Source organism: Accipiter gentilis, chromosome 18 (genome assembly GCF_929443795.1).
Source record: "Accipiter gentilis chromosome 18, bAccGen1.1, whole genome shotgun sequence".
NCBI lineage: Eukaryota > Metazoa > Chordata > Aves > Accipitriformes > Accipitridae > Astur > Astur gentilis.
Window position 1 is genome coordinate 14476004 of NC_064897.1, and position 24817 is coordinate 14500820.

General features: G+C 40.9%; 1 protein-coding gene across 1 annotated transcript in view; it reads right to left on the reverse strand.

The window, feature by feature from the left end:
* Positions 1–2384: 2384 nt before the first annotated feature.
* The window catches only part of PTPRO (protein tyrosine phosphatase receptor type O), a 160214-nt gene continuing 137781 nt past the window's right edge, over positions 2385–24817 (reverse strand). Inside the window, 11 exon segments of the mRNA XM_049822262.1 lie at positions 2385–4038; positions 5769–5889; positions 9374–9509; positions 11597–11751; positions 13287–13409; positions 14416–14550; positions 16890–16966; positions 17481–17571; positions 18618–18699; positions 20192–20227; positions 23625–23708. Coding sequence (XP_049678219.1) covers positions 5785–5889; positions 9374–9509; positions 11597–11751; positions 13287–13409; positions 14416–14550; positions 16890–16966; positions 17481–17571; positions 18618–18699; positions 20192–20227; positions 23625–23708 — 1024 coding nt within the window. The 3' untranslated portion in view covers positions 2385–4038; positions 5769–5784.

Below are 24817 nucleotides of genomic sequence, written 5' to 3' on the forward strand. Positions count from 1 at the left end.
CCCTGTCTAAGGATTGAGTCTGACAGATCAAGAGTATTTGAGGGAATATTTCTGTGCTCAGCCTCCTACTTTTGCATACAAGCAACAGTGTTATGTACGGGAAGTGCAAAATGAGGGAACTTTGTAAGTGTGCATTGGGTTTTGTGTTTAAATATTTCACAAACATGTTGGATTTTTACTGTGGCCTTATTTTTGCTGGCAACTGTCTATTTAACTGCCTTTGGCTCTCCAGTATCTTTTTTTCAGTTTCTCTGTAGTTACATGCTTAGGTTGTGACTTTGGCCTTTTACTACTTCTTCAACACCCAGACCAAAACCAGTATCGGGATATTAGTCTGTGCTTCTACTTCTTGGCAATACTTGTAGAATAAAAGAGGAGATGAAGGAAAAGAGGGAGACTTCCCAGATGCTTCCTAGCCACCACTGCTGCCCATCACAGCAGCAGCAAAGCTCAAAGCCCCCTGCTCCCATCCATGTCAACAGCACTGACAGTGTCATCCTCTCACAAGAAATGGCTAAAAGCAACAGCTTTTGCCTGCCTGAATGAAACTATTGTTTTCCCTCAAGCCCTTTAAAAAGTTAGAAGTGGGAGGGAGGCGGTGTGACTCTGTGGTTAATGCACTAAGGGAAGGAAAAGCCATTTTGGTGCCTAAGATTATGATGATGAATATTTGACAAGGGGCAACTTTGTTGTCTTTTAGGCACAGGAAAAAACCCTGTAAAATGAAGTAAAGCACAAGTAAGGTTTCTCAACCTGTTCTTAATCCTTGTGTGAGGATGGAAGGAAACGGTTCTGAAGAGCCAAGTGTGTCAGGGCTCACTCCACATGGCATGCTAGGAGAGACAATGTTTTCACACATGGATCTAAAAACTTCCTAGGTCTTCTAAAACATGTCTTTAGGCTTACTTGTTCCTTCCGTGGCAGCATGCACAGCATGAGGCAACAAGGAGAAAACCTGCCCTGGTTTCAGTTAATGGTCGCTCACTGTGCAGAGCTGCTTTTACATACATCTGGGTCAGTAGATGCTGTAAGAGCAGCAGATGAATATAGAGCATCTATGGTGTCAGCAGAACTATAGGCATGAAACCCATAATTCAAAAAACCTATTACAAAACCTGAATCTTCAGACAGCTTTGCAGCTGCAATGACTTGAGAGTTTTACTTTGACAGATGCTGGAAACCATATCAACATGCAGCACGAGTCCCAAAACATTGCTCTTTTGGACTTGCTTTCAAGGAGCGTGACAAGGTAAAACCGAAAATGTGACATGTCGATTCAGGCTAAAAGGCCCTGCAGGAGTCTTTTGAGCCACAGTGTCTCCCAGACTATTTCCTTGCTTTACTTGTGTCTTGAACTCTGGGAGAGATGGTTTCCACTGCCATTCCAACGCACCCACCTATGCAGTTTTGCATACTATATGGGGTAGGAAAAGGTATTTTTCTGAAGGAGTTTTCATTGTAATTGATTTTGTGATTAAGTAGCTATTAAAAGAAAAAACCCACCTGTTACTGTGCAAATGGAATGATTTTTTGACATGCATTCAAAAACTGTCTAGTAAATTCAGGCTATTCAGGCAGTATTGTTTGCAACAATGTGATTTTGGCATCTTTGCAGCAATCTTGTACCCTGTCACATTCAGCCAAGCTTCTGTTACAGCCAGCTCACACTGTGATATTTTGTGTGCATGTGAATGTTTTAAAAGTAACCTGCTTGCTCTGGTCTATGATACAGAATAAATGTAGACTTGATGGGAAATGGCCAGCAGGAGGGAGGAGGCAGTAGATGAGAAAGCAAGAACAGTTGTGGTTTGTTGTTTTGTTGGGTTTTTTTCCCCCTGGCTAGTGCTGTAGAGGGATGTGAATATATTTTCTGAGTAAACATATAATGAAACTCTGAAACCTTTTTTTAAAAAAGCATGAAGACAAGGTCTGAATGGTCAAATGCTCATTTATAATTCTGTCTTCTGTTCAAATTAGGCCAGACAAATCTTTGCTGTTCCTACTGAAATGGCAAGCCCTCCAGCTGAGGCGCATTGGTGAAATGAGAGAGAAGTGTCTACCATTGAAGCCTTTCTTGTTAGCAATCTCCTCCCTGAAAGCAGGGCTTGCTGCCCTTTTGCACTGACCTCTGTGCATCTTATTGAGAGAAATAGCACCTCTGCTTTAAGACTGGGCTTAGCAGAAACAGTGTTAATCCATGGAAAGAGGAGGGGTGTGCAATTCATGTCATACCCATTTAATAATCAGAGGTAAAGTCTAGTTTCTTCAGTACCCTTCACGAGGACCTCTTTTATTTGGGGGATTATGTTAAGTCTATGCAGTTTTGCATAATATAGATGGGATACTTTGAAGGGAGTTTTCCATTGTAACCAATATGATGATGAAGTAGATATTAAAGGAATATACACCTATTTACCTGCTAGTGGAATAACACCTTGGAAGAAGAAAATCAAATATCCTCTGAAGGAGGTTACCAGGCTCCTGGAAGTAGCTGAGCTACCAAACTACACCCTGGTACCCTGACAGGCGATAGCAGGCCGCGGAGTGAGTAGAAAGGATATGTGGGTGCGTTTGCTGTTTTGCTGATAGTGACTTCTTCACAGGTAAGCAATCCAGTGTGTTTACTTTCAGTTCAAGTTTGTTTTGTTTACATTGAGTACCATTGCTGCTAACTTCCAATGAGGTGACACAAAGCAACAGGTTACAAAAATGCCGTCAACATCCCTTCTGATAGCATCCATGTCACAATACACAATGATGTACCAGAATTATACAAAGACAAAAAAATAATATATATATAGCTAATTACTCTGACTAGAACTGAAACTGACAGCAAAAAAGAAAAGACCCCCCAGCCCTGACCCCGAAGCCCCTGCAGGAATCCATACCAATGCTTTGGCAGCCTTGTAGCAATAAAGCAATAACCAGCCCTTCACATGCCAAAACCTTGGGTTTGTAACATTGTGAATTCCTGGCTTGGAGAAATAGTTACATCTGTTAAAGCACTTTTTTTTTTTTTTTTTTTTTTTTTTTTTTTAATCCTTCTGCCCCATGCCCCCCTCCCCCCCAACCTGAATCAGCTTCATGTTTTTACATGGGGTTAATACTTATTAAAAATAATAAACAAATGAGGGGTATAGGCACCATAGACTGCTCGGACAGTTAAATGCGATAGTAATGGAGTCTAAGATATCCCAGCTTGAAATTCAGCTGCCCTTTGATTAGATTAGTCTAAAACAGGAGCCTGATCAGTGGCTTTATTGAAAAGGTTGGCAAAAAGAGCAATCCTCTGCTTAATTAGTAGTAGCACAGTTAAGAACCAAAACCACCTTATCTGTCAGTGTTGGCTGCCTGCTTCAGCTTTAGGCTTCATGGTTTGGATTTCTGCTTGTCAGTCCGTTCCTCGGGTCTTGTGCTCCCCCCAGACCCCACGTACATCAGTGCTGTAGGAAACAGTCAAATCCATGTACCCAGCAAACCCCTCTACCCTCCCACCCCCTTTTCTCTCACAATCTCCGGATTTCTTCATGTATGTTCATGCCTCGCTATTTACTAATGAGGTATTATTAGATACTAACAATGCCTGCTCTCCTATAGACATTAGCACAGACCAGTGACACATGAAGAAAGCTCTTCAGTCAACCATTAAAAAAATATTGCACTTACTTTAACCTTAAGCCCAACCTGCACAGAAAACAAAAAATAATTTAAAAAAATTAACCAAAAGTACCGAACAAAAACTCATCACTCTGGAGCAATCTATTTTATGCACGTATAGTGTCTTTTCCTTCATGTTGTTTAGTTGAATTTGGTCCAGTATTCTAAAAAAATGTCCAGAAATTAAACAGTTCAAAAGACACCGCAGGCTCGTTAAGGCTTTGTCTCCCCAGTGCTTCAGAAAGTTAAAAGTTTCTTTCTTTCATTGTCCGTGTACTGCAAAGCAGCGGTCTCTCGTGGCAGAACAACTGGCCATTCAAACCATCAAAAGAAAAAAAAAAATCAGAAGCAAGGGAAGATGGGTGTGCTTCATGGTCTCACCTGAAACCAAAACACAGAATGATTTAGAAATAAATAAGGAAATAAATACAGTTCTTAGCATTTATTTTTGCCAGCTATGGATACAGGCTGGGACTGCAGCCCACCAGTAGAAGCAGCTGGGCTCTGGGACTCCGATGAAACAGTAAACTACTCAAACATTAGGAAAAGTGAGGCAAATTGGAGTTCATTTTACAGGCAGAGGAATGATGTACGCAGAAGCTAATAAAGGCGCATGTGCAACGCCACAGACACTCAGCAGAGACGGCTGGTGTTGGTGCCCACAGCCCAGCTCTCCAGCAGTTATTTGCAAGCCAGTTTGTGTTGAAAGGCTGTAGTGTCCTGCTTCACCCAAAAGCAAATATTAAGGTTATGGCTGGGTTATTACTGCCACCTAATGAATTAAAGCTCATTAGCTTAAACAGCATTGATGTACATCCTCATAGCTTGTCCCCATCAACAAACCTCTTGGTAGGTGTCCTGGTTTTGTCTGGGATAGAGTTAATTTTCTTTCTAGTAGCTGGTGTAGTGTTATTTTCTGGGTTCAGTATGAGAATAATGTTGATAACACTCTGATGTTTTCAGTTGTTACTAAGTAGTGTTTGTTTGAAGTCAAGGATGTTTCAGTTTCTCAAGCCCAGCCAGCACGAAGGCTGGAGGGGCACAAGAAGTTGGGAGGGGACACAGCCAGGGCAGCTGACCCAAACTGGCCAAAGGGGTATTCCATACCAGGTGATGTCATGTCCAGTATATAAACTGGGGGGAGTTGGCCTGGGGGGAATTGCTGCTTGGGAACTAACTGGGCACTGGTCAGCCGGTGGTGAGCAATTGCACTGTGCATCACTTGTTTTGTATATTCCAATCCTTTTTTATTGTCATTTTATTATTGTTATTATTATCATTATTAGTTTCTTCCTTTCTGTTTTGATAAACTCATGTTATAATCCATGAGTTTTACTTTTTTCTGATTCTCTCCCCCATCCCCCTGGGGGGTTGGGGAGTGAGTGAGCGGCTGTGTGGTGCTGAGTTGCCAGCTGGGATTAAATCATGCCAGTAGGTCAGAGCCATGTGTTTTACTCTGTAGCTGGGGACTGGGCTGGGCCGGTTGCATACAACAATTCAGGCACTGGGGCTCAGGGGAAAGGCAAGATGGTTGCTTCGGTTATGCTAATGGTAGTACCGGTTTGAGACACCCTTCTTGTTCCCTGGCTCTAGATTTATGAAAAAAATTCTCCAGTGTTTCACATCAGATCTTTTTGGTTTCCATCTTGCCCTCCAGCAGGATCTGCTGCTCCAACAACAGTGTTGGCAGAGCATCCCCAAAACTCTGCTGGCCTTGGTGACCTGGGAGTTGGTAAGTGACTTGAGAATGACTTTCATATCTTCAAGTCCTCCCATCCTTTAAGCTTTATAGGGCGTGTTAGGACAAGTGGCAGGGAATAGTTAGATGGCTCTCTCAAGAGTTCCCAATTCTCTTTTTCTTGGAACAATGAGTGAGCCAATATACTCTTACAGTGCTGTGGAAAGCATAGCGGATTATTTACTGCAAGAGGTTAGAGGGATTTTCCTTGCGCTTTTCACATGAACATCAGCTCAGCGGGGGATGAGGCCTGGAAAGCTCCAAACTGCCAGCAAAGCTCCTGGAGCAAACACCCATGATGCTGGTTGCTGCTGCACAGCTGCTGGGACGCAAGGCTGTGGGCATGGCGCAGGGCTGGGCTTGCCTGACTTACCACCTGTGACTCTGAACTAGGACTTGCTGACGTTCTCATATATGACATCACTGATGCAGAACTGCTGCTTCTTCTTTTGCCACATCAGTTGCACACACTGGTGAATAAAAATGTATTGTTCCTGGAAGAAAGACCAAATGAGTGGGTGTTTTTGTACCTCAGAAAGCATGACAAAAATCCAAACAGTGAAACAGTTTGATAGTTCACATTAACAGCCTGCACAGCTTCTCTGTCTCTCCCTCTTCAGATCCACTCAATGCATGGTGAGCTGTCAGCTGCCAAAATAATAGCCCACAATTGTTACAGATAAATAGCAGCTGGCAAGGCATGAAATCCACCTGAGCTCCCCCAGAATCACAGTCACTTAGTAGTAGTAACCTGAGTGCTGACAATAGAATAGAATACCACAGCATACAACAGAATGGGATGGAGTAGAATACAAAAATATGACAATACAACAGAATAGAAAAGAACGAACTAGAATAGAATGGAATACAACAGAACAGATTACAACAGAATAGAATGGAATACCATAGAACAGAATAGAATACCATCCAACAGAACGTAATAGAATACAACAGAATAGAATAGAATGGACTACAACAGAACAGAATACAACAGAATACAATGGAATGGAATGGAATAGAATACCATCCAACAGAATGTAATAGAATACAACAGAATAGAATAGAATGGACTACAACAGAACAGAATACAACAGAATACAATGGAATGGAACGGAATACCACCCAACAGAATCCAACAGAATGTAATAGAATACAACAGAATAGAATAGAATGGACTACAACAGAACAGAATACAATGGAATGGAACGGAATACCACCCAACAGAATCCAACAGAATGTAATAGAATACAACAGAATAGAATAGAATGGACTACAACAGAACAGAATACAATGGAATGGAATAGAATACCACCCAACAGAATCCAACAGAATGTAATAGAATACAACACAACAGCACACAATAGAAAAGAATGGAATACAATGAAATAGAACACAACAGAATAAAATACAATGGAATGGAATACAACAGAATAGAATGGAATAGAATACAACAGAATAGAATAAAATAGAATTGAATACATCACAACAGAATAGAATACAATGGAATACAGCAGAATAGAAAGGAATAGAATACAACAGAACACAACAGAATGGAATAGAATAGAATACCACAGAACAGAAGACAATAGAATAGCATAGCATAGAACAGAATGGAACAGAACACCATGGAACAGAATAGAATGGAATGGAATACAACGGAATGAAATAGAATACCACAGAACAGAAGACAATAGAATAGCATAGCATACAACAGAATGGAATGGAATAGAAAACAAAAGAATGGAGCAGAATGGAATAAAACAGAATAGAATACAACACAACAGAATGGAACAGAATACAATAGAATACAACAGAATGGAAAGGAATAGAATAGAGTACAACAGAATAGAAAAGAAGGGAAAAGAAAAAGGAAGAGAGAAGAATGGAATACTACAGACCGGAGTAGAGTACAATACAACAATACAACAGAATGGAATAGTTCAGTTGGATCTGAGCCTAAGTGGGTCTACTTTATATTGCCTGAAAATTAATTAATTCCCAGAAAGGTACCTGATTGCTGTATGTGCAACAAATTGCATCCGTGCCCCATATGCACCTGAAATCTTTTAATGAGCATCCTGTTCCTTTGTGCTTGACTTCTTTACCAATGAAAAGCTGAAACCTGATTTTGTTCACAGAGCAGTTGTTAATCATTTGGGAATTTATCAACCTCTGTGCAACTGACACTGTAAGTCAGTCAGGTCAATCACATGCACTATATTTGTGGACAGGTTTTTCTGCAACAAGACTGTGGTTATCTTCTTTGGTTTTGGTTATGGACTGGATTTTCCAAGCATTATTATCATACAGATTAAACACTGTAATTCAATTTGGAATAACCTTAACTGATGACTGACTGACTTCTAGATGTCAAAGAGGGAGAAGGCAAATCCTGATAACTCCTTACACTAAGCTTTATGTGCACTAGGCATGGGAGCAAGTGGATCTCAAGCAAAAACAACTGTCCCAAAACCCAAGTCTGGCTTTCAGCCCCAGTCTCCAGGGGTCTGCTGATGCTGGCAGAGATCAATACTCTGAAGCATGGTTCAGACCACAGAAATGTCTGGATTTCCTCACACCCACGAATTTGGAGCAACTGGTTTCAGTTCAGGATACTCTCCAGTCTAAGCCCCTTTTTGGGCCTGTGCCATTTGGTTTTCTAAGCTGCTTAGTGAGACACTGCCAAGTTTCCAGTGTACGAGGCAACGTGAACCCAGGTGAGCTGTGTGTGGTTTCAGGTTTTGTAAGGAAAGCCTCTTCTGTGCCCGAGTGCCATTGCCACCTAGTGACCTCTGTGGCCAGGCTTGGCCACTGCCTGGAGCAGCAGGAGCTCAGTGACAGCCAAAGCCCAGCCCTTGACATCAGCCCTGGCAGGCAATGATTTTGTACATTAAAATAAATAAATAAAAACCATATCACCTCTGAGGGGTAACATAGTTGCAGCTGAAATCAACCACCACTATTTGTTTCTCTGGTGTTTACATAAAGATCTGCCTTTGCATTAATATAGTGAATTGTAATGAAAAGTGGCAGTTTGATAGGATTGATCGAGAATGGTCTGAGAATAATGAGCTTTTTTCATTTCTAGATGCTAGCTGTCATCACTGCAGGTTTTCCTTCTCCTCTGCTATCCCTGCTAAGTGTTCTTTGCTTTGCTCTGGGTTCAGCAATCCTTGGCAACAAATTATCTGCCAGACCTATCCTGCAAACGGGGATGGTGGCACTTCCAACTGTATGGAGGTTGTCAGTTTATACTGTGTCTAACCAGTGAAGAGTACAACAGTCATGAAATCTTTCCATCACTAGTAGAGGACCTTGGAAGGTTTCAGATGCATAGAAGCTTCTGCTTTGGAGTTTGTGATTTTTTTTTTTTTTTTTCCCATTATATGTTCTGACAATAGGAGTGTTCTCCTGACATTTGCCTTAAAAACAGAAAAAGAAAAGTAGATATTTGGGCAGGGAGAGGGGCAAGGAGGGTGTCTGGCAGACTCACAATCCTTTTGTCTGTTTTGCTTGTTATTTACATTACCATTGCATAACTGAGTTCCTGTGCTTGGCCAGATGATACCCTCTTGAACAAGCGTGACTGGCTGTCTGATACTGATATCATTTCATGAGCCATTAATCCCCTCAGCAAGCCCAATTCTTTTCAAAATGGTTTGAAAATTTCATATGTTAATCTCTTCTAATGCAGTTTTTGCATATTAATTTTACAGAAGGTGAGAATAACTCATCACCTCTAGACGATATCAGTGAGCTTGTAGATATATTATCAGACCCACCTATGCAGCAGATTAATAACATGACAATATTACAATGAAGATGAAAACCTAATTGTATCTATTCATAGCTATTTTGTCAAGTGTTCAGGGGGAACAACAGTCATTGGAGATGAACATGCTACAGAGACATATGAAATGCACATACATGTACATGCAATGATGATACAGTCACAATGATGAAGGGAACAGATCCTACCTCTGTCTGCACCATGGACATTCTGTAGGACCGCATGTCAGACACCAGGCCCAATATGTCTACGAACTCGTGATCACGGATGTGCTGTAAGAGCCGATCCAGGGCTATGAAGGTTCCTGTTCGTCCCACTCCAGCACTGCAACACATACAGACATGCATCATGTATCAGGCTTTTCTGATGGGGACACACAGGAAAATCAGTGGCGCTGCAAAAGCAGGTGTCCTGCAGCTTGCGATAATCAGATGTAGCCAATCTGAGGTCAGAGAGGCTGGTTAATCTGTAGGATTTAATGCCATGCAACTCTTCATCCATTGTTTAGGCAGAAGGTATGGAGTGGATGGCTCTGCAATTATTTCACCTTCCTATACTCCTTTTCATGTACTCACATGCAGAATGTGCATGCACACCCTCAGCCACCCATAGCTGTCTCTCTTCCTACTTATGTGCATATGATTCTTTGCATTGTGATTTCACATATAACATTTAAGTCTGATTTCATTATGAGTGTGGCTTTAGAGTTTTTACAGTTTCATAGAGCATCCCAATACCATACCTACTACTAAGGATAGAGTTTGTGTCTTAGCAAAAGTTTTTTTCTGCTATCTTGTCATATTTTTCAAAAAAGCCTTGAAAGTACTTGCAACAAAGTTTAACAGTTCATCTCAATACAGTTCAATATAACTGTCATGAAATGGGGTGAGGGGTTGTGCTCGTGTTTAACTAAAGTGTCAATATCTCAAACAAGACACATACACCGGAACTTCTGACCTATTTAATTCATTCTGTGCCTTCCTTAATGTTTGAGAACAATGGCTGTAGGAACTGATCAATACATTCTTTCTCTCCCCCCTTCCACTAATTTCATAGCATTGCTACTTTTAATCTGTGGTCTAAGACAGATGTACAGTATACTCTAAAAATACTATATGAAAATATCTCTCTCTGCTGCTAGAAGCATCCTAATTAAAAAGAAAATACTACAGTTGTTACCCAGCTCTCTGATACTGGCTTGTCTTCCTTCCCGGAACAATTAAATGGTATATAAGGCTTTTGATTTCACAACACTACATATAAATCTCTTCCCTGGCTTACTAGCACCTTTCCTGATATTAGGACTCCCAGAACAATATCCCCTATGCACTTCTCCATTAAGTTACAGGGGAGGGCCGCCGTTGTTGTTATGCATTCCAGTAGAACATTAAGTGCCATACCTGGAAACCAGAAATTATATTGCTATAAAAGACTGTTTTCTGGGAAGTAGGTCTCAAAAGTGTGCAAAGTGGTGGCAAGAGACAGTGCTGCCCATCACATCAGAAGCAGGAAAGACAGCGCTGGAGGGTGCTGACGCCTTGTGCAGCATTGTAACTGCTGCCTCTGGGATGGGTGATGTAGGGTTGGCTGAGATTAATCTTAGCAAGACTTGACTTCCATTAGGAGTATGTCACTGTAAAGTATGTGTATTCATCCATTGCAAACTATCTATTTACGTATTTCTGAGAAATCTGTTGTGAGCAGCTCTCACACCAGGAGCCACAAAGAGGTTTGAAGTCAGTTGGGAGAGTTGCGTGAGGAATGAATCTGGTATGATATCATCACTAACACGGCAGCTGCCCCCAGAGAGGCCAAGTAAATGAGCATCTTAATAAAAGGCCAGATGATGCACAATAGATAAATCTGACAGTATATAAAACAACCTTCCTCCAAAAATAAAAGAAAAAACACATATAACTGTTAGCATGGGATACTGGTATTACTGCTAGCACACGATAGCGCTCTTCACATCACCTCCTGAATGTACCAAAAGGCAAATGACCAGAGGAGAAGGATCTGCACAGAGACACATGTCTGCAGGGGAGCAGCAAGCTGCAGCAGGCTGCTGGCTGGACCTCACCATCTGTATCACAAAGGTGTGGAAATAAGAGAGCAGGGGCAGGCTCTGAGCTGGTGTAAATCAGGATCCCCTGCTGCACCTCCTGAACGTTTGTTGATAACATCCAAAAAGATGACTCTCCTCTAGAAAGAAATGCCTCGGTGTCCATGGCTCCAGACTGAAATCCCAGCCCCACTGTAGTCAAAGCAGGGGACTAATCCTTTACGCTTAACGCTAGAGAGAACCATCTCCAGCTAGCAGATGAGCAAAATGCCAAAATCTCTTTTTTCAGCTGTTTCCCAACTCATTTAGTGTTACATCCTTCAGTTCTCGATTTCCTGGAAGCATTTACCTGCAGTGTATGATCATGGGGCCTTTACTCTTTGCTGTTTTCTGCCTGACCATCTGTACAAACTGGAGGATACTTTCGGCAGCGTTGGTCGTGGGGACACCGTGATCTGGCCAGGCAGTGTAGTTAAAATGCATCACGTCTTGCACCTCATCAGCCTAATGAGAGAAGCAGAACAGCAGCATGTTCACAGGAGTTTTAATAGTGCAGTCACGCTCAGTCAGACTGAGGGGTTTTTGTTGTTTTGTGGTGGGTTTTTTTCTTTTTTTTTTTCCTCCTAAATACAACTTAAGTAAAAAAGTCAAACAAAAAAGTGGCAAAGAATTTACATGCTATTTGCTTGAAAAGGGGAGGGGGTATCAGGCCATCATTATCAAAAGGGCATGAACTCTTGTTTCTGGGTTTGAGATTTGTTTTTTGCTTCCCCCCCCCCCATGGTAGTTTGATTTGATTTTGCTTTTAAATCAATAATTGTTGATTTTTCAGGTTTAGGCTTTCTTCCTCTTTCTACTCCATTCCCTATCCTTTTCTTGCTTTGCCACAGATAAAGAATAACACTGTTGGCAAACAATCAACACTGGAGTCTAAAGAGTTTTTCTTTTCAAGTTTCAAAGGAAAAAAAAAATACCAAAAGGGAAGAAAAAAAATCAATACATGGGCAAAAGAAATATTTAGAAAAATACCCGTTATTATAAAAAAGGTTTACAATGCTAAAAACTCTGGTGACTTTAGGTGAAATGAGATCATCAACACAATTCATTTTGTCTTTGAGATGTAAAGGAATTCAAAACATGGAGAGAGGTGGGAGGTGTCATCACCAAAGCCCATGGCAAGCAATGCTTTTAGTTTTGCCATTCTGGGTCAGGCTAAGTAACTCGTCTCCAGTCACAGGCAACAGCAGATCCTTAGGCAAAGGATATTAAAAAAGGAGATCAGTACAAAAGACCCTGAAGTAACTGCCCTGGGTTTGGTAAAGGACAGTTTTACCTGAACTGCAAACTGCAGTCTTGTCCTTATTTTCAATGGATGCCAACAGCCCAACACATCGTGTTTTATGCATTTGCACTCCTAGCCTGCACCCTGTGCACGCTTTGTAATGCAGCAAGGCATGGCTGAGCAGGACTAAGGTCCTGGGCCAATGTCAACGTGCCGGCAGATAGCTTTTTTCACATCCCCTCCATATCTCTAACCTTTCCTTCGCGAGCTGGTGCAGGAAACAAAGCTGGAAAGAAATGCCCGAAAATCTGAAGAGCTTTAATTTGGAAATCGCATGCTCTCGCATGTGTTTCAATGCTTTGCAGGAATATATGAATATTGCAGAATTGCCCTTTTGAAAAATATTTTCAATTTCTACATTGGTATTTTCAACTTTGGAATGACTTATAGTAAGAAGATATGAAGAAAAGAAGTTTACACATTTGTTGTCACTAATTATCGGCACCACAAAAACATCCAGAACTCTAGTACTAGTTTTGTTTCAGTCTTGCACTTTGCTGATGAATTCACAGCGACAACAATTTTAGGGGAAAGTTTTGTGATTTAGCCATTTGCCTGTGTGGAGTGAGGGTAAGGCTATCGATCTTTCTCTAAGCCATTTTCCACTGAATGCCATAAATGGACAAAAGTTAAAGAACAGGCTGGACCAAAATTACTCCCACTCTTTTAGTAGGGCCATGAAAAATATTTCACTTACATAGCTAATTCGGAAATTCCTATAAACCCAGTCTGTGTGCTCCTCCTCGGACAGCATCTCTACCGTGATGTCCCCATATGCAACAGGGTCCTCTGTAAAAGGCCAGTAATGATCACATTTCACCTGAAAGGGAAATAAATACATACATATTTGTATTTTTTTATATATATATATATATATATCCGTCTATAAAAAAAGCACAAAAGTATACTGAACCTTAGTTTTAGAAATGTCTACAGCACTATTTCCTTGATGCTACAATAAGAGGTAATATATCCTGCAGTGACTTTCAGCCTGATCGTTCCTACTTGTGTAACTACGGACATAAGCTATACATTGGTTTTCTGAAGGGTAGCATGAGTATAGTGAAAAATGAAAATACATAGCGTCTTTGTAGATTGTTACTTTTCCTAATAGAATAGGTCTAAAAGGAACAAAACATAGGGAACAAGAACATATGTATATAAAAATAAAATTGTATTCCAAATATTTCTATCATAATGCCAAGGAAAATGTGAAGCATAACACTTTTGTTACTATTTAAACTTAAGCACAGAATCACAGAATGGTTGAGGCTGGAAGAGACCTGCAGAGGTCATCTTGTCCAACAACCCTGCTCAAGCAGGGCCACCTAGAGCAGCCTGCTCAGGACCATGTCCAGATAGATGGCTTTTGAATATCTCCAAGGATGGAGACTCCACAACCTCTGGGCAATGTGCGCCAGTGCTCAGTCACCCTGACAGTAAAAAAGTGCTTCCTGACGTTCAGATGGAATTTAATGTGTTTTAATTTGTGCCCATTGCCTCTTATCCTGTCACTGGGCACCACTGAGGGGTGCCTTGTCTCCATTCCCACCCCTCAGATATTTATACACAGTGACAAGATCCCCCTGAGCCTTCTCTTTTCCAGGCTGAAGAGTCCCAGCACCCTCAACCTCTCCTCGTGTGAAAAATGTTCCAGTCCCTTAAGCATCCTGAAAGGCCTGCCATATGTGAATGAAGTGCCATTCCAGTCCCGGTTATGATGCTGCCTCATGGTCAGAACACAATGCAAAGGAATTCACCCACCAGAAAAGAAATATGTTTTCAGAGTAGTTTCTTTATACTATGTGCAAGATTTTGTTACATACCCTTCTTTTCTCATTACATTGAGTGAGCATAACAATAATTTGAGATTTTTGCTGGAGAACCATCTTCCAAAAATCATTCCTAGTTTCTGGCAGTGGCCCTTGGGTTGCAATGTATTCCTGGGGTGAATTATAACCCTAAGAAACAAAGAGACAGGTGCTATTTACCAACATGATTAATGCTTCAGAACACATATTTTCCTCTGGCATACGTATTTTTTTAGCTTGCTTTGTACTTCTTAAAGTGGTTTCTAATATGAAGAAACTACTCCATGCCTTTTTTTATTTATTTTGAGGAGATTACAATTTCTGCCAGTTTTTAATGCTCCCAAAGTATAAGCAATCAGAATGAAAGACAGAAGATGAATATGTTATTATATAAATCCTTTATCCTGAAAACAGGAAAGGCAACATTAAAAAAACAGGTAATGAGAATCCTAAATCAAAGTTCCAGCTTCTTCCAGATTTCATAATCTAAGAGTTTGTTTAGTTACAGACATAAAAAACAATTATAGACGCTTAGCCTGCTCATCCCAAGCAGTGCCTGCGGTGATTTTCAGTTGCTGATGTAAATGGAAGGTAGTAATGAGCAGGATTATGTGCACGTGTTTATGTCATAAGGACTTAAATTAGTAAAATATTAATTAGAATTCTACTTAAAATAACAAAGAACTTGCTGAGTTAACACCCTTAACAGATTATCATTGCTGTCTTATTGAAGCTCAGGTGCTTTATATCCATGTATTCCTTCTCCCGTCTCTATCAACATGCTTTTAGTTGGAAAGACTCCTTCCCCTCTGCAAAACCAAAAGACCGTTGTAAAGACTATAACAAAAGATCCACAGAATGGACATTTTGGCATTTGCTATAACCATATTTGCTGAGCCATCATCATCAAAACTGCATTTGGAAAGCTATATGATATTCTTAATAAGAGCAAAAGATACATCCAACACACAGCATGATCCCGTGCCACCACAGTATGCGGATTGTAAAAATATTTGTGATTTGGGAGCACTTTTCATAAATGCCTTCCTCCAGACTTCTCTAGAAGTCAGCTCAACCTGAGTTTTTGCACTACACAGAATTTGCTGTTTGTTTGTCTGCATGGGCTATGTCTGACCTAAGTGTCAAATCTGTTACTACAGAGACACAGATCACCACTGGTATCTGTGTTTGGAGGCAGGTACTCAGTGGAGAAGCAATTGTCAGGAAAAGCCAGGCATTAAGACTGTCCCAGTTTCTATGGTCAGCATTATGCTCTAAGTAGAACTAAAGAGGTGTAAACTATACAAAGCAGAATTGAGCAATCCCAATCCCAAGGACTGCTACAGGAAATCCTATTATCCATAATCCCACGTCACAGAAGTTTCCTGGTTTGCGAATGATGCTTTTGAACGCTGGAACAATTTTCTTTCTTGATTCAGTGCGAGCTCAGGCACTTGCAGCTTGAGTGTTCATGTTCATGCTCCTGACACGTAGAAACTAGGTGGAGGCAACTTGCTCAGTAGTACATGAACGGGCGATGCCACAGTGACAAAGAAAGAAGTGGTTTCACTGACTCATCCGAGGGCTCCTCCCTTTGCCGTAGCGCTGACTCAGCTCTCTCCAGCACAGCCAGGACCAGCTCCGTCTTCTGTTCACGGCCAGGGTGCAGAAATGCTCCCCTGCCTATGGTCCCCAAGTGCAAGGTCTTTTTCTAAATGGGTGGGGTAGCGCCCTGCCTCCTCTCCATGCAGAGTGACCCACTGGTGGTTGCTCTCCCCCGAACACAGCTGGCACCGAGCCACGGGTGGGTCACGGAGGGGAAAACCCTTGCGGCAGCGGCAGGAAAAAGCCTCCCTGACTGCACGAGCTCCGGCCAGAGTGGAAAGAGCTGACGAGGCTTTAGCCCACCCCCAGTGTCAAACGGGTTGACGACAGCTCTGTGTATACTTTCATTATCCCAAACCCCCGGGTGCTACTCCCTGGTAAATGGCGTCTCGATGCCAGGCGGCGGGAGGCGCGCCGGGAGCACCGGGGACGAGGCAGAAAGCAGAAGCTCCCTCCACGCACCATCTGGGCTGTGGGCCTTTTGTCAGTTGTGGCGTGTCTGGCTTAATCCTTTTTCCGCATGCTGTAGAAACCTAGAAAAGTTTCTCATTTACATGTTTTCGATTTTCCTAGCTGTCTTAAAAAGCCACTGAATCACTTAACATTTCCTCCCCATTTCCCTACCAGTCCAACCTAGGTTTTGCAAACATTCACAGCTCACCCAGCGCCACTGTGGCAAAATTTACCAAAACTCTTTCCCCTCCGCCTTTTTTTTGTTGGTGGCTGGTGGAAAGCACAGTTCCCTATAGGCAAAATAGTGGAAGCCGAAGGAGATGCTGAGAATGTGACTGAGCTTCCAGGAGATACTGTGCTATTTGCAGGTGACATGTGCTAGCTGCTGTGCAGGACACTGTGCTTTACACTGACCGAGCCTCTGTACTCACAGGAATGTAGTTGGCGTTAATGTAGTCAGATCCCTCTTCTTCATTCATTGAAACTAATCGGACACGACTAAAATCATCTGTAAAAGGAAAAAAAATAAAAATAATTTGTCTCTCAAACATGGCACTCAGCTCCAACTAGGCAATATTAAAATCAATCCTATAAAAACTGAAAAAAATCTATTAAAAAAATAGAAAATGCTTATATTTACCAACAGTGAGCAATGTTTGCTTCAGTAAACACTACATGGATGCACCATCATTACTGTTCCGCAAAATGCACCCTCCAACTGCTGTCCCTTTGGGCTCCCTTAGGTTTCATTAAAATCGCAAGAGAAATAAAGTAACACTACTCAGTAGTAGAAACGACCTTGTGTTTCTCACTTCAAAACTCCTGTCTGGATAAACGTCCCCAGAAAGCTATGTGCCTTCAAAGCTAACAAAACCCATCTATCGCCCGGTTCTTTCTAAGGGCAGGTTTTAGAAAAGGCTTTTATCAGTCAGAAAATTTGCCCTGATTCTCCAATTCTCTTATTAAAACTCTTCTTTCCCTCTCAAGAGACTTTAGCAGGAGCCTGTATGTATTGTACTTACATGGCAGGATATTTGTGTAGCGATTTTTACAGCGATTCATGGGAAGATCAGCGGCAAAGTGGGGTATGTCAAGCCCAATCAGTTTTAGCTCCTGGGGTAATAGAAAGAAAAACGCCAAGGTCAAACTCACAAACACTCAAAAAATAACTCTTTGTGAAGTGATTACTTGTGGCAGGTACCAGACTGAAAATGCTCATAAATCACTTTGTAAACTGACAGCAGGATTACACTGACTTTCCTTATCTGATGCCTCTGAGTTTGGCTCCTGACAACCAGAGAGCAATGATGTGGGCTCTCCTGCTGATCCTGCCAACGCACTGCTGCCATCCAAGGCTGCGACTGCCGACTGCTCCTCTCTAGCCGCACTTAATTAGCCAAAAGAGTGGCAAACCAGGGGGTTGATAAGTTATTTCTGTGGTGGTCATCCCCCCCACTTAAAGGGTTTTCTTCAAGTCCTCAAGCGGCTTTTGATCTCGATACTGGGGAAGGCCTGGAAGATCGTTTTAGTCATTACCTTCAGCACCTACATCTAATTTATGATGCACCAGAGGACTTTTCACTGGCAGGAAGGGAACAGGTCAGCCACCCAGAACAGTGGTAACACCCTGACAGTCCTCCCCACCTCCTTTCCATGTTTAAATCTTTCGGAGCTAGCCCTAGGATAACAGCTTTTTAGCTTTATACTACTAAACTGACTTTAAATTCTGGGTAATTAAGACAACATACCTGAACTGGTCTTAGAGAGACCTCCTTGCTCTTAAAGAGATTTTTCATGTTACCTTCTCATTCCAATGCTTCCCCTCAAATTAAGGGCATTAAATAAATAAAAGACAGACGTTAAAATCCTGAATTTGATTCAGGCTGCCAGCACCTCCTAAACTCAAAGGAAGTGTGTCGGTCTGACAATTATCTTGACTCGAATGTGGTGAGCTACTCAAATCAGCTTACTAAATGCGGTCTTTAATGACACCAAGGTCCACTTTTAAATTCTGCAGAACTGGAAGCAAAGCTGACCCACCTAGCAACAGTGCATATTAAACAACACAGAGCACAGGAACACATCATGCAAACCTAACAACTGGAAAAAGCTGATCTAGGCATGGCAGCTAGGAGAGGACAGTGTCTCCACAGATTTACCTCAAATTGCAGGGAGAATTTATAATCTGAATCTTTGGCCATATCCTTGATGTAGCCATCAAAATCATCCAACTGGACAGGGCTTTAAAAGAAAAACACACAGAAATTAAGGAAAAAAACCCCAACCTTTTTTAGTACATTTTATTTCTATTTTCCCCCAGAATACTATCAAGTCATGAATATGTATTTGCAACTGTTAATGCTAGAAAGCAACAATAAAGAGGAAAAAAAAAAGAAAAAACCTGTGGTTCAGTGCCACCAAATGGTGGGCATATTGCTCATTACCTGCACCATACCATAACAGCACCAGAAAGAGAGGCTGAGAGAGGGGTGAGCTCAATGCTGCAGCTGCTGGTGCTGATGATACTGAGCATCCTGGTTTGAGGAGGAGGAGAGAGTTGTCCTACCCAAGGGAAACCATTGGTCTGAGGTGCGGGCGATGGCCCATGCACCCTTCCTACAACTCCGGGGCCCCTGCACAGCTTTTGCAGGTGGGTATGTCCCCAAGGCACAGGTGGCACTGCGACAAGCGGTGATCCAGCCCCCCGCCGCAGACCCACTCTCAGTACCATCCCAGCAGCATCAGCTGCTGCTTCATTTAAGTTGCCTCTCGTGCCACGTAAAATGTTGCTTTCAGATATTTTCACGTCTGTCGGAGACACTTTTAAAACTCATCTGAGCTTTGCTCACAGAGAAAAATGGATTTCATATTTAGGTTTTGATTTTTTTAGAAGGCCCACCAAAAAAAAAATCCTGTAAACCAGCATTTTGGATGCCACTGCTGTGACTGCTTTCTCTGCTGGCTTTAAGAACTACGCACATCTGTCATTAGAGGTCAAATTCTCCTCCGAGAGAGATGGTGGCTAAAAAAAAGGTGGCATACAAAGCCATGCAGAGCTTCAGCAGGTATAAATTAGCCTTGATTTAGTGACAACCATCATTCTACACACTTTTTCACCAGGTGAGGGTCTATCTGTTAGTACAGGCACAGCCTCTGAACATGACGGAGAAATAATTAGGCTAACACTTTGAATAACGAAACACAGGTAAACAGCTTCCCTCACCTAATTATCATGCTCTAATTTACAAGCTACTGAAGCGTGTACACAGTAATCTTTTCATTTACTTTGAGGCAATATGCCCAAAGGAACCTGTCTTATCACCACTTAATTACTCCTGTTTACCCGTTAGCATTAATGATCTAATGTTCTAGCAACAACCGTAGTGAGAGCCTCACGTCAAGAGGGAAATATCACTAGAAACAAATGCCTCCCAGTTTTTCACCATTTGTCATTTTTAACTAAGGATAAGCTCTGTTGGAATCACTAAGTTGGATAATTGATCTTTTCCCTGATGACTAATTTTCTGTCAGTAAGGACCTGTTTTACCACAACCTATCTCTTCCTTTGTCCAATTATTGGTTGTTTTCTGTCTTCAGATCTCTCTCTCAGGATGTATTTATCAAGAAGTTTTCTCTATCTGTAACTGCAATGTCATTATACCATGTACTCCATAATGCATGTTTAGTCTAAGACGATACATTTGTTTCTTTAACTATTATAGAAGTTACATACTTGGTCAGCTTTCTCTTCTTTAATCCATTTTTACTCCTGTAAAAAAGAAAAAAAAAAAAGTGTTTTTCATTCATTGAACTATTGTATAGTCTTTATTCAAAGTTAGTACTGATTTAAGAACATATGTCTTCTGGTCACCATCATACTCAGGATGAGATTGGAGACAATATCTTGGATATTTTTAAGCTGATAGCAAAATTTCCATTGACACCAATGAGAAGCATTTTCCATTCTGTGGCTCTGAGAACAACCTGCTTGTGAAAGCGAAAACCTGTGCCCAACAGAAGCCATGGGTCCTCTACAAATCCCGACCCAACAGCATCACTGGCTTCAGGTGGGCTGGGGCTGACTCCCCGGGGCCTGAACCCAGCCGAGCCTGGCAGGGGGCTGTGCTGCTGCAGGGGATGGGGCACCGCCGTGACCCCGGGGCTGCTCCGCTCCGGCTCTACCGGGCTGGGAAACTGGATGCCAGCACTAGCGAGCGAGCAACCGGGAACAAGAAGCATCTGTTGGCTAAAGGGGGAAGACCACCATTTGCAAATTCAAGGAAGGGTGAAGGAAAAAGGGCCTGAACGCTATTTCTCACCCATTTCATAACCTGCTTATGATGATCAATGAAGACAATGGCCAATATCCTACTGACTTCAGTGGGACTCAAGTTTAAACCTTAGATAATTTTAATTGACTTTTAACAGCTAGAAATAATCATGCCAGTCATGTAATACACTGCCTTCGCATGATTTATAAGTGATATAATTCACTAGCGACAGTTGCGAGCAAGCTTAAGAATGTGTTAAGCAGTATAACCTCTAAGATACGGACTTAAGAACTGCACTACACTAACTACCACCATGTGTTTTTTTGGAGGGGGTGTGTACGTTCATTTTGTTGTTGCCATAAAAAAATTAAGCAATCAATCAGATTAAACGCATAAAGTGAGCACGCTGGAATAATTTGGCTAGAAGTCTGAAAACACTGATCCCCTCTGTTAAACCAGCCACTGAGCACAAAGAGATTCTTGCTTACTCAGAAGGGATTTTAGTAGTGTCATTCTTTTTTTTCCTGGGCATTGAACAATATCTGTTCATTCATCACATTATAATGATGCTATTTTTAATTTCATGATGATATTAAAATGATTTCTAGATCACTTGGATCATAGCTTCAATCAGTAATTGAAAGGTAAAGACTTTTAATTTTCAAACAATGAAAATATACAGAAAGAAATATTAAAAAGTGGAGTATTTTTAGTTTTCTACCCTGCTAATTTTAGAAGTGAAATAAAAAAAACCCCAAACCCTATTCATTTCCAGAATTAAGTTTTACAAAATGTTCCGTTTTTGAAGCAGCCACAACCTGTAGTAATTTTGTTCCTGTCAGGGTACATTTCCATTTAGGTGTGGAGCATTGCCTGCAGAGTTAACAAGAGCTATAGCAATACCAGCTTTACACTAATGTGGAGATTTACTTTGCAAATATTATAAACCTTTTCAGCCTACCGTGTTTTCTATACAGATATTATCTGTATAGTATCTGTACATTCATGTGTACTATACACATAGCCTAGTAGTATTTATTCTACATCTTCAAAGATTTTTTCCAGAGAAAACTTAAAATTAATTTCTCTAAATTAGTCAACACATTTCTATCCCCTGTGACTGTGGTAAACCCTTTAATGTCAGGCACATTGGAATTCATTTAAAAAGAAAAAGATATCTAAATGCTGTTTATGATGGGAATGCTTCTAAGAATGCTTCTCCAAGGAATGCTTCAAGAGGCAATAAAACAAATGACTGACATCCATTTCTCAGCAACAATTTCTTGTGCTTTGGTAGTCTCTAGAGGCCTTTGTTTCTTAGCATTGCAATTGTTTCCTGAATGTTTGTAAATGTTTTAAGCCACCTTGTGTGCAAAACAAAGACATTTGAAACATGAGCTGGTGTTTCATCTGTTCTTTCATTTACCCTACAGATTAAAATACAAAGAGAGGGATTAATCTAATCTCATTCAACTTCAGCTCCTTTAAACTTGGTCATCTAAACTAGGTAGTGTGATCGAAGAGGAAACCTCTGAAGAGAAACACACTCTGGAAAGGCGAGTTAATGCATATTAGTGCATATTAAACAAAAAGAGGCAAAGGAGCAAAAGAAGATGACGACTCTTTTTGCAGCAGTGCCATTGACAGCAGCCACCTTGGGCTTCTTGACCATTAGAGAGTTAAGAGAGATCAGTGTGACCTCCACAAAAATAAACTGCTTGCCTGATCCTCCATCACTGTGCAGCTCTGACACTTGGTGGAGTTTACATCAGACAAGTTACAAGTCAATATAATATTAGCCTTGGAGAGATGTGGAAGAATTCCATCTGCTCTTCAGCTGGGTGCATGTGCAGAGCATGCTTTTCCTTTCATTGGAGAAGAAATGGACCTTTCTTTAGTTACATAAAACCACACATTTCTCTGCTAACCGAAAATTTAGATGGGATTTTCTACAGACCCAGTGTGACCCAAGGAAAACCAGTCTCGGAAATCCCTGTGCTGAAGGTGTCGATGACTGCCTGCCAGGGCTTTGGTGTCGTATAGTAACACCAGGGAAGACGTTTGTTCATAAGTTAATCTTAACTTCGGTACCAAGTTTTTGTAAATCACTATACTTTGGACCAAAGACCATCAGGAACTTAAGTTTCTTTTATATAAATTAAGCATTTTTAGATCACAGTCAATTATAATTATTTGTTAAACAGTTTGTAAAACAGTTCTGGTTCTAAACAGATCCTGTGGCTTTGTTGGTTAAGTATTTAAAAAAAACCCAATCAGTCCCTTACTAAGTCTTCATAAATTATTTACAGATTCAGCTATGAAATATACACACATACACACAGAGACGCGCACACAGTGACCCAATTGTTACACTTTGGGACTGCTAGTTTGCATTGATTCTCAGTGAACTGCTGTTTCCAAAAGCAAAAAACTTGTACTGATGTCAGGAGAACATAACTGCACCTTTAAAAGCTAAGGTATTCGACATCACACACCAAACAGGTGGAGCACGATCAAGCAATTTTAGTAATAGAAAAGCAGCAGCAGCAGGAGGCAATGCCAGGCAATGAACAGATGAATAACTGGGACAGAAGAAGCCAGGACTTATAATGAAGTGGCAAAAATCGCAAAGAGAGCAATGAGATGAATATGACAACCAGCATAAGATTAGCTTTTTAATACCAAAATAGGTTGGAGCATAAACAGACAAACTAGATGAAGCAGGGTAGCAAATACTTTGATACCCACATCCTCTCCAATCCATGTTCTAGTACAAGAAAATTATACCTTCAAAAGCTTTGACCCGTTTGAAAACAAAGGTATCACACATTTTTCATGTAATAGAAATTAACATTGTTTATACATTGCACATGGAAAAACAAGTAAATCACTTACCAAGGATTAATATAAAATGCCAAAAGATAATCAGTCCAAAGGCATGAGGGTAGCAGAGTTAGGAAAGCAAATACACTTCTACGCCTGTGAGCATTAATAAATAACATACATAAAGATGAAAAAGTGAGGAGAGTTAGTAAGACAAACAGAAATCAGGAGATCAGCAAATTCTATTTTAAAAATCGGCTAAACCCATAAAGGCTTTTTCTTACTTACTTCATAAGAATATTATTAGCATCCATAGAATTTTTATTCCTCAACCTGACACCCTATGCAGGATTTTCAGCTATCCAACATAAAATTCTATATGATCAAAATAAATGTGGTTTATGGTATTGATTCAGGTGTGTTATTCTAAATCAATGTTAATTGATAAACTGGCAGATTTTCAGAGGGTAAAATGTGTTTGAAAATTTCATCCACAGGTTTATGACCATTACAGAGGTGGTGCTAAGTCTATTTACTGATGTTTTGAGGTATTTCAGGACAGACGTAGTTTGTTTTTACCATGTACAACTATGATAATCTCCTGTGTTCACTTCTGCAAGTGATCCTGTGGCTATCGGAACATCTGTATCAGAGATAAATTCAGATCATTCCCCTATCTTTTAATACCCTCTATTGAGTCATATTTCTGAAAACATCCATGTAACATTTTGCAGAGTCCCATTTTTAAGTGCTTTAAATTCTCTCCTAGGTTTTCAGCAAAACATCATTTGAACTTTTTCTAACTGTAGTTTCTATGACTAACTCTTCATAGCAGGTTTCACTGTGGCTAAAGGAAATTTGAGTACAAAATCATTCTAAACTTCTGCATTTGCAACCTGTTTACCAGATTCTGCTATGCATTAATGCAGGAAACCCACTCAGGCCTGTTCTACCTACTGGTGGAGTGGGTACAGGTACTTTGCAAGTGTGAAAAACTCATGAAACTTCAAACAAAAATTGCCCCAGGAGCAGGATTTTTTGCCAAATACACCCTCAGCGTGTTTTTTCCCCATCAGAAAATCTGCTGTCCTAAATGCAATACCATCCTTCTACAACTGTTCTAAAGAGGAACCACAAAGTGAAAATTCCTTTTTCAGTACTCTTGGCTCTTATGAAGTAAGCAGATACCGTGTTTTCCCTGATGAGCAAATCATGTCAAATGTAATCATCTCATCTCTAATCTTAATCTTCCAACCGGTGGTGGA